The 12,225-nt window shown below is 39.3% G+C and overlaps 1 protein-coding gene across 1 annotated transcript; it reads right to left on the reverse strand.

The window, feature by feature from the left end:
• Positions 1-1,851: 1,851 nt before the first annotated feature.
• Positions 1,852-5,122, reverse strand: LOC138942163 (uncharacterized). The gene is made up of 3 exons (XM_070312213.1): positions 4,396-5,122; positions 2,328-4,221; positions 1,852-1,957 (listed from the first exon to the last, which is right to left on the reverse strand). Exons 1-3 carry the CDS (start codon positions 5,120-5,122, stop codon positions 1,852-1,854), a joined length of 2,727 nt encoding a protein of 908 aa, XP_070168314.1.
• Between the last annotated feature and the right edge of the window lie 7,103 nt (positions 5,123-12,225).

The following is a 12,225-nucleotide window of genomic DNA, read 5'->3' on the forward strand; positions in this document are numbered from 1 at the left end:
TTAAATGTAAATATCAATATTATAAACGAATACGTAAATTTTTTGAAATAATGGCAACATTGTATCCCTTAGATGAAAACAGTACATTTGCAACTGTAGAATAAATAAAATTTTTGATTCCTATGTGTACTGATTTTTTCTAATATTATATTAATTATGTAAAGACCTTGTTTCACATTTAAATCAGGATTCTGATGCAGATGGACCTTTCTTGCGTAGAAATTACAAACTTATGTAAAAACTAATATTTTATTTTTCAAACTTTATTTGTTAATAACTTTTTAATAAACAATGACCGCCGATTAAGTTATAAGAAAAAGTTACTCAGGATTATGTCCTTGACAACATATATCAAGGTCAACGTGATTGGAGTCCGGGTCCGTTATAGTAAATAATTACCTTATTTCTAATTAATTCTTTTATTACTTTTATGTGTAATCTTTCTCTCTCATATTTTATTAGTTTTATATCTTCATATCTTTATTACATTAAATTTTTAGTATTTTAAAAACATGGTAAATGAAAAGAATAAAATTTTACAGTGCTCGTATTTCTCTTTATTTCTAATAAATTCTCATTATTAATAAACTCTTTAGCTGGAAAACAGGTATAAATATAGATTTTTATATCAGAGAATAACCATTAGCTCTGTAATATATATTAAACGTTTATTAAATAATTGATATATAATTTAAAATAATTGTATAAATTAATATTCCGCTTGTATTATACATCATAATACGTAAAATAATTTTGGTTGCGAATTATCAATAACATGATATGCGACTTTGGCGGCGTAAACAATAGCACGCTATTGTTTACAGTTTACATGTTACGGCTTTGTTTTCATTCGCACTTGAATAGTATTCTAATAGTGCGAGCCGCTACGTCACAAATTCCTTTTCTACAATATTTATTATTTACCCAACGACACTCGAATAGGAAAGCAATAATGCTACGTCAAATTCCTTTACCAAATGCGCCATCGGGAAATAATTTGTTATGATTAATATGATTAATAATTAATTATCTTCTAAATATGTTAAATCATACGTTAATTATAACGCGACGATTTTCGAAACGCGTATTTTGTATAATTTATTTCTTTTAATTTTTAATTTAATTTAATTTATTTAAGTAAGAGAAACGTAATAACAAAAGTCCCAAATAATAACTTATCATTGTTATCTTTCTTTATGAAAAATAATTATTTCTTTAATAATATTTAATTAAATATAATTAAAATTTAAAATAAATTTAAATTAAATATTATAAAGTTAAATATATTTTTTCCGGTACCTTTTATCGTTCGATTCTTCGATGATTTAACACGATGCACATCTATCGATTAATGAATAATTAATCTATAATTTAAAATACTTTTATGATCTAATATTCCACGTATATAATACGTCACAATATGTAAAATATTTCGGCGACATATTATCAATAACAAAGGGTTCGGCCTTGTTATCATTCGCACGGCGACTTGAGCACTGAAGTAGTGCGAAACGCTTCATTTATAGTAGTATAGGGGCCACTATAGTGAGACACAACAAACCCCCACTCCTCGGCCACTGGCGCCGACCCCCTGCTGTGCCTGTCTGGGGCCCTCCCCCCTAAGGGTGTCTGTGGAAAAAAAGAGTGGAGGGGACTCGTGGACGTCTACGAGGCAATTTTCCCTTTAAATTTTTTTTTTATTTTTTTTTATTTATTTTTTTTTATTTATTTTTTTTTTTATTTTTTATTTTTTCGGACGCGTGAACATGCTCGGGCTCGAACCTGGGTCCTCCACGTTTCCAGACAGGGTCCTAGTATGCTGGGCTAACTGAAATCTTATTAGAATAAGGCTTAGATATAGTATTTGTAGAGAGTAGCCCTCTGACATAGGGGACCCTGCGCTCTGATTGGCTTCACTATAGTGGCCGGCAGTTTGATTGGATGAGGAGCATTGTTTCTGTGTGAGAGGGAAAAACGCGGCAAAATAACACGTGTGTAAGAATCGGCAAGATGGCGGCCGCCGAGAATGGTGACGTCACGAGAATAGAAGGGGTCGTAAAAAGCAAGTCTGTGCAGGTAACGATTACGAAGGTTTTAGAGCTTCATGACGTCGCTTAGACGAGGAGAGAAAGGATAGGAAAATAGTAAATGTTTTTATATAAGCGATTTAAAATAAAAATTTTTTATTAAATATTATACTTATGTTTAAATGTAAATAATAATTTCGCAATGTACAAAATTTCTTATGTGACGGAAAACATGCAAATTCGCTGCTATATACATCGATAAAAACGAGAGTCGAGAAAAATTAGCGTTTTATTATATACCCGTATGGTAACGAACAATGACTATCGATAAATCTACGTTTTAGTAATACAGGCTCGCATACTTTAGTTTCGTCCCGTGTTACGATCTCATGAAACGCGGTGCGACGAATTGCTCTAAAACGTAGATTTATCGATGTTCCTGCCAATTCTTTTTCGTTCTCTTCATTTTCTCGTACTCTCTCTTTATTTAGCAATAAATTCCTAATACTATTAAAATTGACTAACCGCGAATTTTCGTAATTTAGGGTTATGCCTTTAACTTTACATGCCTCGTGCGTTCGACCGTCTGGTGAGCGTACAACATATGCATAAAATTTCGGACCACCGGACACGAACGCCTCGATATAGCTACCGCTCCCGTAGCTCTCGAGTTCATCGGTCATGTCGCCTAGAAAATTCCCCGTACGCGGTTCATACTCGTTCGGATCACCGCTGCTCACGTAAATACATGAATCCGTATCGTAATACAAAACGCGACGATCTAATCGCTCTAAATACGAATATAGCGTTAAACGAGCTTGTGCCGTCGTATACGCCGCTATCACGACATTAGTCAGCGGGGAGGAAACAACAGCTTCTTGTCGCAATCGCCATGAAACATATATTACCTCATCATTTACGGGTAATATGTCGGTTATTTCATGCTCGGCACTTGTCAGTAAGGCTATAAAACGTTGCGACGTTCTCACGACCTCGGTATTAGGTAAGTTGGACCGCTGACCAAATTTGCCCCAAAAAGAATTTAAACACAGTTTCGCGACAGAACGTAAGCCGGGATTCCGCGCGACGTTACGTTTATCAAGAACGATACCTTCGGTTTTCTCATACTCCCGCAGATATCTTTCTTTAGCATCGTCGTCGTTTTCCCCGCATTCGCTCGGCCATCCGCTGGCTTCTTGTTTAAGTTGCAAAAATGTATTTATATACTCGGCGAACAATCCATCTTGACGGGTCGTATGATCGAATTGACTAACTTTATATTGCCAAATCTCACTTACAGCCGTCACGTGATAGCCCTTTTCGACGGCCTTGCGTAATTCGCAGGACACCCACGTACCCTCGAATTCGCGTTCCTTAGCATCGTTGTGCGTACAGGCCGATTGTGACAATGTTTCACAGCAACTGCGACATAATGCAAAAAGCAATTTTCCCTGCGTGCGATATGGGAGTACAGGATGAAATAAATCACGCGGAGGAAGTACTTTGCACCGTATGAGACCTTCGAACGTATTAAAATTATAATTCGGTGCCCTCCCGATTAATGCGGAACATTCCTCGCCGACATAAATATCAGGATGACCGATCGGGAAAGCACCTGTTTTTAAAACATATGGGTATAAGGAGCATACGTCCACGTAGCGTATTTTTTCCATACCTGTAACCTCATAGCGCGTCACAATATTCCCCGTGCGTCCACCGAAAAATGCATCACGCGGATCGAGCGGAGGCGTTTCCACCATCGGATGGTTCTCGAGATATTCACGCATTTCGCGACTATCTCGCATATCGCGATCGAAAGAGCACTCCAACTTTTCTATCACAAAGTATTTCCGTTGTCGAAGCCTCCACGAGATTGCGAGAGTTCGCTCGTAACGTGAGTCAATCGTATCCTTGCAATCCGATGTAGAAAGTGGTCTATCGCGATTCATAGGAAAGCAAGACGGGCATCCGTGCCAAAAACATCCGTGAAATTGTAGCACATGACGTTGAGGCGTCTCTGTATCAGACGTTTCGTAATATCCATCGACGAGCGTGCCGTCGATTGTACGATATTCGCGCGAGCGCCCTGCGTGGTTTATAGAATGTCCGAGCTCGCGTTCCTTCCATATCAACCACTGCAGAGCTTTACGGGAATGATTGGTTGCTTTTCTGTATCCGCCAGTTGGAATGACGCCTATCGTATTTTGTTGCAAAAAGTTTTTCCGAAAAACAGTCATACACGTCGAAGCAATTGTCGTGCATTCCTCGAACGGACATACATTTCCACGAACAATAAAAATTTTTCTGAACGCCATACACGCTTGTCAAAGAATATCAACGTCGGTACGACAATAACGAATGATCTCACGTTGGAAATCGAACACGGTGTTTTTTTGTCGCATATCAGCATGCCATACAAGAAAGCGTTCGCGCTCTTCCGATTTCATTGTCTCCGGAGAATAATAATGCGCGTCAGGCAAGGGGCCGACATATGACTGATTTTCGACAGTGTTAAACAAATGCGGAAAAATGCCTTTATCCGACGTATCCTGTAATCCTAAAGCCTTCGGTAACTCGGATAAGCGCATCGGCATATAATTAACACTGTCGATGAATTTCGTATGTCCTACCGTTAACACCACGATCTTTGTGCCGTTTAATATTAATTTAGGTTCTAAGTTATTACGATTTTCAACAATATACTTTAAAATAAATTGCGCGTCGAACGCTTTCACATTATGTGCTATGCAGATGATCTGCTTGAAGTATTTTGTCGTACGCGTTGCAAAATCGACGAATTGTTTCACAGGATCATGACGAAATACGAACTCTCGCACCCCGCACCATCGGCACCTCGCAGACAAATTATTTTCTTTCGCGCACGCTTCGCAAATTTGTTGCGCCACGCAAAGAGTGGGAACGTGTTTCTTTACGTTCGACGTACCTTCGAGTGACTCGTCTTGTCGCGTTTCAAAATCGTAAAATACGAATGCTACACGCTCTTTTTTGCTCGTACATGCACGATCGTTTGCCACTTTACCGTCAAATTCTGTGCTCTCTTCTGTGCTTCGCGTAACTGTCATCGCTGGAGCCATTGTCGATTATGAAGACGACGGTACGGTAGAGGAATCATTATCACGTCGAAGAGGCTGCATGTAGCACAAATGATTCTCAGGCTTTGATGAACGGCATAATTTGCAGTAAGAAACACCGCATTCGTGTCTCGCACCAAATTTAACGATGCGTCCGCATCCGTCGCAAAATCGTACGACATTGCAAATACTTTCAGATGATTTACCGTCGTACGATTTTACGCTGCGATGACGCTCGAAACACTTCTTACCGAAAAATGCCCGATTACACACGTTGCATTTTATACTTTCGGACTGCTTACACGACGGCACAGTGAAACACCGCGGACATTTATTTGGACAGCGATGACCCGTTTTATCGTTCCGATAACCTATATTACACGGCTCGCAATAATTCCTACAACCCACGGCGGCATTTAAATTTATAATAGGGTTATAATGGCGTAAACGCTCATAATACATTATATTTAAGCGTAACGAGGGTTCACGGTCGAGAGAAGCAAGTAGCGCGATACCGTCGTACATCGGTTTCTCACCGCGCCCGAAAGTACTGAAATTATAAACTACAATTGCGATATTATCAGCTGCGAGATATCGTTGAAAGCGATCGATTTCCGGAATTCCACATCCCTCTTCAGTTATCGTAACACCAGTGTTCCTAGTTAATTGTAATGCGAACTCACGCTGAAGCGGGGAATGCGGGTGTCTTATATTATTCCATTTTTCATGTAACGCACCCGTACGTAAGTTACCGCGTTCGCAGTAAATTCGCGCTACTACGAGAGCGCGCGGAAAACATAAATTGTCGGAATTATTTATTGTTACTATTGAGCGCTTCACAACGTCTTCGTTTGTTAATTTAACACGTCCGCGACCCGAAGGAACTGTGATATTAAAAACACGAATGTTAAAGTGTTCCGCGATATCGAGTCCCCCAGCACTCTGCGTTACTGAACTCACGAGTTTCCAGATATCATCATACGATATGTCTCTAGCCGGACGAAAGGATAATCCAGCAGGGCCCTGAGATAAATTCGGAGAATGGAAAGCCATCCCCGCATAATCTCCCGGTTCGCATAAATTTAAAACATACGCGTGAATTTCACGAAACGCATTTTCTAATGTGTGATAAATATTCGAGCCTTCGCGTATCGGTCGTATCGCGAAACTCACTTCTCTCCCGATTATGCCGAACCTCCTAAATTGCCGCATATTTTCCGTCAATAAATCTACGTAATTAAAATTAATAACGCCGACCTCATGACGTTGCTGCTCCACCGCCACCTCCGGCTCTTCTTCACCATCTTCGGCCTCCGACGAGGGATTACAGCGTTCTACGCCGACGACTTCCTCTTCATTCTCATCCTCATCGGTTACTCCCTCGTTATTACAGAGTTGTGTTACTCGTTCTTCAGGAGTCGCTTCTTCATTTTGGCCACCACCGCCACCTCTCTGCACTGTCGAAACAAAAGAAAAATTTAATTATAAATAAAATAAAAATTACATCTACGTTATTTTTATTCTTTTCAAAATTTTGTATCTCACCTGGTGATGCCGTGATATCAGCTTCGCTGTCGTTTTCGGCAGAACGTGCTCTTCCTAAAATTTAATATTTTATCAATCAATATTGAATATAGAAACAGTATATAAAGATTAATATTTTTATTTTATTTTTATGCGAAACTTACTCGAAGTTCCTGTTTCGAGCTCTTCTTCAGCCGGACGTTTTCGAAGCTGAGAGGGAGGCTCTCGCCCATCAGTCGCAGACGTGTTTCGATCTACAAATTATGATTTTGAAAATTTTAGTTAATCCCTGTCTATCGTATTCGATTACAATACAATTGTACAATATAAATAAAAACATTTTGCTTACCGTTTAAGCGGTTTCCACGATGGTTTGATAGCAGGAAGGCTATAAGGCCGTCTGCATCCTCCTCCTCGTGGTCAAATGCCTCGCGCATTTCTATTATTTCACCCGCGATATGCAACAACTCGACATAATTGCCAAAATAGCCTAGTCTATATAGCACAGCGAGTATAGTATTCGAACTAGCACACGCAAATGCCCGAAAAACTGAATAATTTATTTCTGCCGATTCGTCCGATAACACTGATAAATAGCGCTCGCTATTTATCGTAGGCGACAAATTCGAGCCTATAATTATGCATTTACCTAATAGCTCTTTAAGTCCAGCCATTTTTGCCACTTGCTCGCGAAATACACGATATCTCTATTTTCCACGGAACGACTCGCGTTACTTCGAATGATGTCGAACTCGAAATTACCTTTTTTACTTCGGCACGGAGAATTTATTTAAACGCATATCCCCACTTTTTTCCAAAAAGGAAAAGTCTTTGAAAGATTTAAAATTTTTCCTTTCTAGGTAGTTAGATTAGATTAGTTCGAAGAAAACAAAAGAACGCCGGCAAAAGAACGTCGACAAAAAGAATCCCTGTTTTCCAAAAAGCCGATAAAGTAGACAAAAAAATATTTTATTTTTTATCACGTTACTACATTATTTACTTACTTTTATTACTTTTGTTATAGCGATCCTAAAGTAAAAGCTTTGTAGCGATAAACGTTTTTAAAATTTTCGTAGAAGAGACGGGATTATGTTCCTTAGAAAATTATTCCTTTATAAAATTTTTTACAATATAATCTCTTACAATACAATCTATAAAAATTTATTACACAGACGATAAACATTTATTTACGCTTTATAACATATTGTAAATGTATTTAGAGAAAAAAAAAAAAGTTTAGAGAAAAATTTTTCTCTTGTAACGAATCTAATTTCTAGATGATTCTAGATGTTTTTTCGCGTAATTTTTAGTCAGTTGAACAAGATTGAACATGAAAAATCACGATTTTTCCTGTTATTTAATTGTCTATACAAACTTTTCCCCCACTTTTCTTTATATTTCGATATATAAGTAGCGCGAGAAGATGTAAATCCTTCATTCGAGTTTCCCCGTACGAAGTCTTCATTTCGGCTGCGTTACAAGAATTCGGCATTGTTGCGCCTGGTGTTCTCTCAGTTTTATTCAAAAAGTAATAACAATGGCTGCCGCGAAAGAAGTTTCCAGCGATCAAAAAAATCTAACCGATTTTGTTAAATCTACGCACGTTTGTGATATTAGCAAATCGGACAACAAGTTCGACAACGATAGAAGAAACGAACAGCGATACTTATTACTATCGACAACGTATGCCCTTAATTCATCGTGTACTAAGAAGCTACATGTGGGCTTGCAAGCAACAAACGAAGGTTATTTCGAGCCAATTGTTAAATTAACGGGTAATTATGCGGACGGAATTTGTCTCGATGCCGTCACCTGGCAACAATTTCAACTCAACATGGAACAGATAGGTCTGTACTTGAGTGAGAATCAAAAAACCAAACCAAGTCCGATTATCATCAACAATATTTCCATCGGCTTCACCACCGCTTACGGGACGCGGGCTGTGATAGTGACTTACAAGGAAAATGTGGAACAATCCGCGAGTAATGGAGAGACGGAGGAGCAAGCGCAGCCACCCTTGAAGAAACGAAAAACGCACAGCGTCGCTATTGTGATGCAGAAAGCAACTTTTCTCGGCGTGGAAAATATTACAAGATGTGTGGATGCTCGATTGTCACAGCTAGTTTCCATCACTGACGCCGTCAACACCTGCGCTAATTACTTAACGAACGAGATAGAATTAAAACTCCCAACGACTTACATAAATCGTGAAATTATAAAACTCATGGTAAGTGATAATTTTCAAGAAATTGAACGCAATGTACAAACGCAAATAAGAGATTTAACCTTTTTAGATGTATATTTCAATATTGTATTTGAAGAATTACTTTCGCTCGGCTTTAATGAAATTGTACGTATAATTTTAAATCGTAATTGTTAATTTTATAAAAATAAAAAATAAAAAATTATTATCAATAAATATGAAATTTTTCCCACCTTAAAAATCACAGACTATATTTTTCCTTTACCCCTCTCTAATATTTCCTTTACTTCTTTACTTTGCGCATAGAACATTCTATCAAAAATAATATCAAATGTTAGTTGAACGCTAAACGTGCAACTTATTTCTAACTTAACCGTCCACAGAGCACCGCTTATAAGCTCGTAAGCAGCGGTGCTCAAAAAACGCTGAAGCGAGCGCGTCTCCGCGAATACGCTTATTAGCATCGTTCCCGCGGCTACTTATCAGCTAATCGCCCGCGGTGCTTTTCGCTTGTACGCTCTCGGGAAAACGCTAGCGCGAGCATGCGGCCGGCGCGGTGGGCCTTCCGGAGCGCGGATAAGCTTATTACTCTCAACATATATTTACATATTAAACATATTCGATGCACGTATTTTTGTTATTGTTATTAAATATTCCTGATTACTTTTTTATTTATGAGAGCGCGCGTAAACGCCAAATCGTTCATTTCGCAAAATGGATGTACGGTGGAAACATCCTTGGACGTCGATCGTCTGCGGGCCTACGGGATGTGGAAAAACAATTTTCGTGAAAACGTTTCTTCGTCATTTATCCGTCATGTCGGATGTTCGATTCGAGAGAATTTTATTTTATTACGCCGAGTGGCAAGATGCGTATCAACGTTTACAATGCGACGCGAGTGAAAAAGAAGAAGAAGAAGAAGAAGAAGAGAAAAGAACACAAAAAACCGGTTACGATAATAATGCTATGATAAAATCGAAGAAAAATATCATCGAATTTCGTGAGGGGTTACCGCGTCCGGAAGATTATTCCAACGATGCGCTTTCGCCAAAATTAATAATAATCGACGATCTTATGAGGGAATCTTCGTCGTGCGACGCTATCGTAGATCTGTTTACCAAAGGAAGTCATCATAAAAATCTCAGTGTTATACTCATCTCGCAAAATCTCTTTCATCAAGGTCGCGGACAGCGTGACATATCTCTCAACGCGAATTACATAGTAGTTTTCAAAAATCCACGCGATCGCGCTCAAATACGTCATCTAGCGCGCCAGGTATATCCCGATGATCCAAAATTTATGGAAGAAGCCTACTATGACGCTACATCGAGACCTCACGGGTATTTATTGCTCGATTTGAAACAATCGACTCCAGACGAATATCGCTTTCGTACGTGTATCTTTCCCGACGATACGCTGCATTACGCTTACATTCCGCGCAGATCGAACAATAGAAGTGGGGGCGTATAAAGGTTAAAATTCCCGTTCGCAACTTGTCAGTCGTGTAATTACAGCGTAATGGTGAAAAAAGAAGACCCCGATAAAAAGCTGACGTCATCGAATAGTGCAATAAAGCATGCTAGACGGTCTATCGGAGAGAGAAACATATGTCTTTTAAAAACTTTGTGTCATTTGAAAAAAAATCAAAGAACAGCATTCTTACGTGCCGCTGACAATAAACTCATAAAGTGCATTCAAGAGTGCATTTTCAATACGTTAAAAGGTAACGTACCGCTTCGTTGTAGGGATAAAAAGCGATTAGCCAAACATAAAACGGCCCTACGGCGTGTTGCGGCAAAACAAGGTAATTGGAAGACTAAAAGAAAATTGTTAGTACAACGAGGTGGATTTTTACCCTATCTTATCGGACCTATACTAGGGGCTATATTATCTCGGATTATCAGTGAATGAAAAAGAAAAATCCTATACAGCCCGTACATTCTAGGAAAGATAATAAAAAAAAAAAAAAAAAAAAAAAAAAGGAAAGTGTTATCAGCTGTATTTTGAACAATGGAGAGAGCTAAGAAAATGGTTTTGATATCTACCGAAAATCTTGAGAGAATGCAGCGAATGCAACAGCAACCGGAAATGACATCTATTGCGATGACTGATAACTCGTCGAAGAAAAATACTGGAATATCAAATGCGGAAAATGTAAATAATAATAATAATAATTCAGTACGAACACCGGGAACAGCTTTATCGCGACTCGATGCGGAGATGTGGCGTATTCTCAACCTCACGACTCCTGTCGACGAGGACAAAAGATGGAAATTGTATAAGGAAGTACTCCAACGCTATCTTCACTTTGCTCGGGAAGCTAAAAAACGCTTACGCGAGGATGAACAGGATAACGACGAGGACATTAATGACGAGCAGAACGAAGCCACGAATTTGGATATCGACGATAACGAATTTATGGAAACGTCAGCTTTAATTAGCAGCGACCGCGGTGACGGGAGCGCTAGTAGTAGTAGCAGTAGTTTCGGGAAAAAACGCGCGCAATCGGCTGAAATGATCAAAAAAATACTCGGTAGTGTACCGAAATCTTATCGTGACAAAGCGCGTGCGATATTAAAATACTTGATCGATATTCCGACATCTAAGATTAGCTGGGATAGACGAGGACTCGTAACTATAGACGGCGCCGTTGTAACGGGTTCGAATATCGCGGAGCTTATAAACGACGCGATACGCGAGAGAAAAACATTTAAAGCAACCGGAAGAATTCAGTTTGCACGATTACTGCACGACATAGGCACTCCTTCCAATCTCATAGGAAATAATGATTTATTATATACGTTCGTCCGATCTCATCGTATTAAAAACGTGGTTCCGCGCGGAAGTTCCACTCCGAAAACTTCGACCGAGCGTTCAAAGTCGTACAGCCGTAAGGTAGACGAAACGAGCGAAACCGAAGGAGATACGCTATTTGTATCCGCCGACGAGGACGAAGACGACAAAACATTAACGAGCTACGCAGATTCTCCGACAAAGAAAAGAAAAGGATTGCTCGACTGGAGCAAACTCGAATGATGGAGCTCGAAAAATTGTATTACAATCCCTCGCACTATGCCGGCTATTCGGCGACGACCAATTTATCGCGAGCCGCTAAACCGAATTTCACACGTAACGAGGTCATCGATTGGCTTAAATCGCAAGACGCATACACGTTACATCGTCCGGTACGTCGAAAATTTCCACGCTTACATTATAACGTGACAAATATCGATGACTTATGGGAGGCCGATTTGATCGATATTCGTAATCTCAAGAGTTATAATGACGGTTATTCATATCTATTAACGGTTATCGATGTGCTTAGTAAATTCGCTTGGGTAGAGCCTTTACGAGACAAAACAGCTGCCTGCGTGGTAAA

The sequence above is a fragment of the Polyergus mexicanus genome, unplaced genomic scaffold (assembly GCF_030449975.1).
Source record: "Polyergus mexicanus isolate NDT 795.1 unplaced genomic scaffold, iyPolMexi1.0 SCAF_21, whole genome shotgun sequence".
Taxonomy (NCBI): Eukaryota; Metazoa; Arthropoda; class Insecta; order Hymenoptera; family Formicidae; genus Polyergus; species Polyergus mexicanus.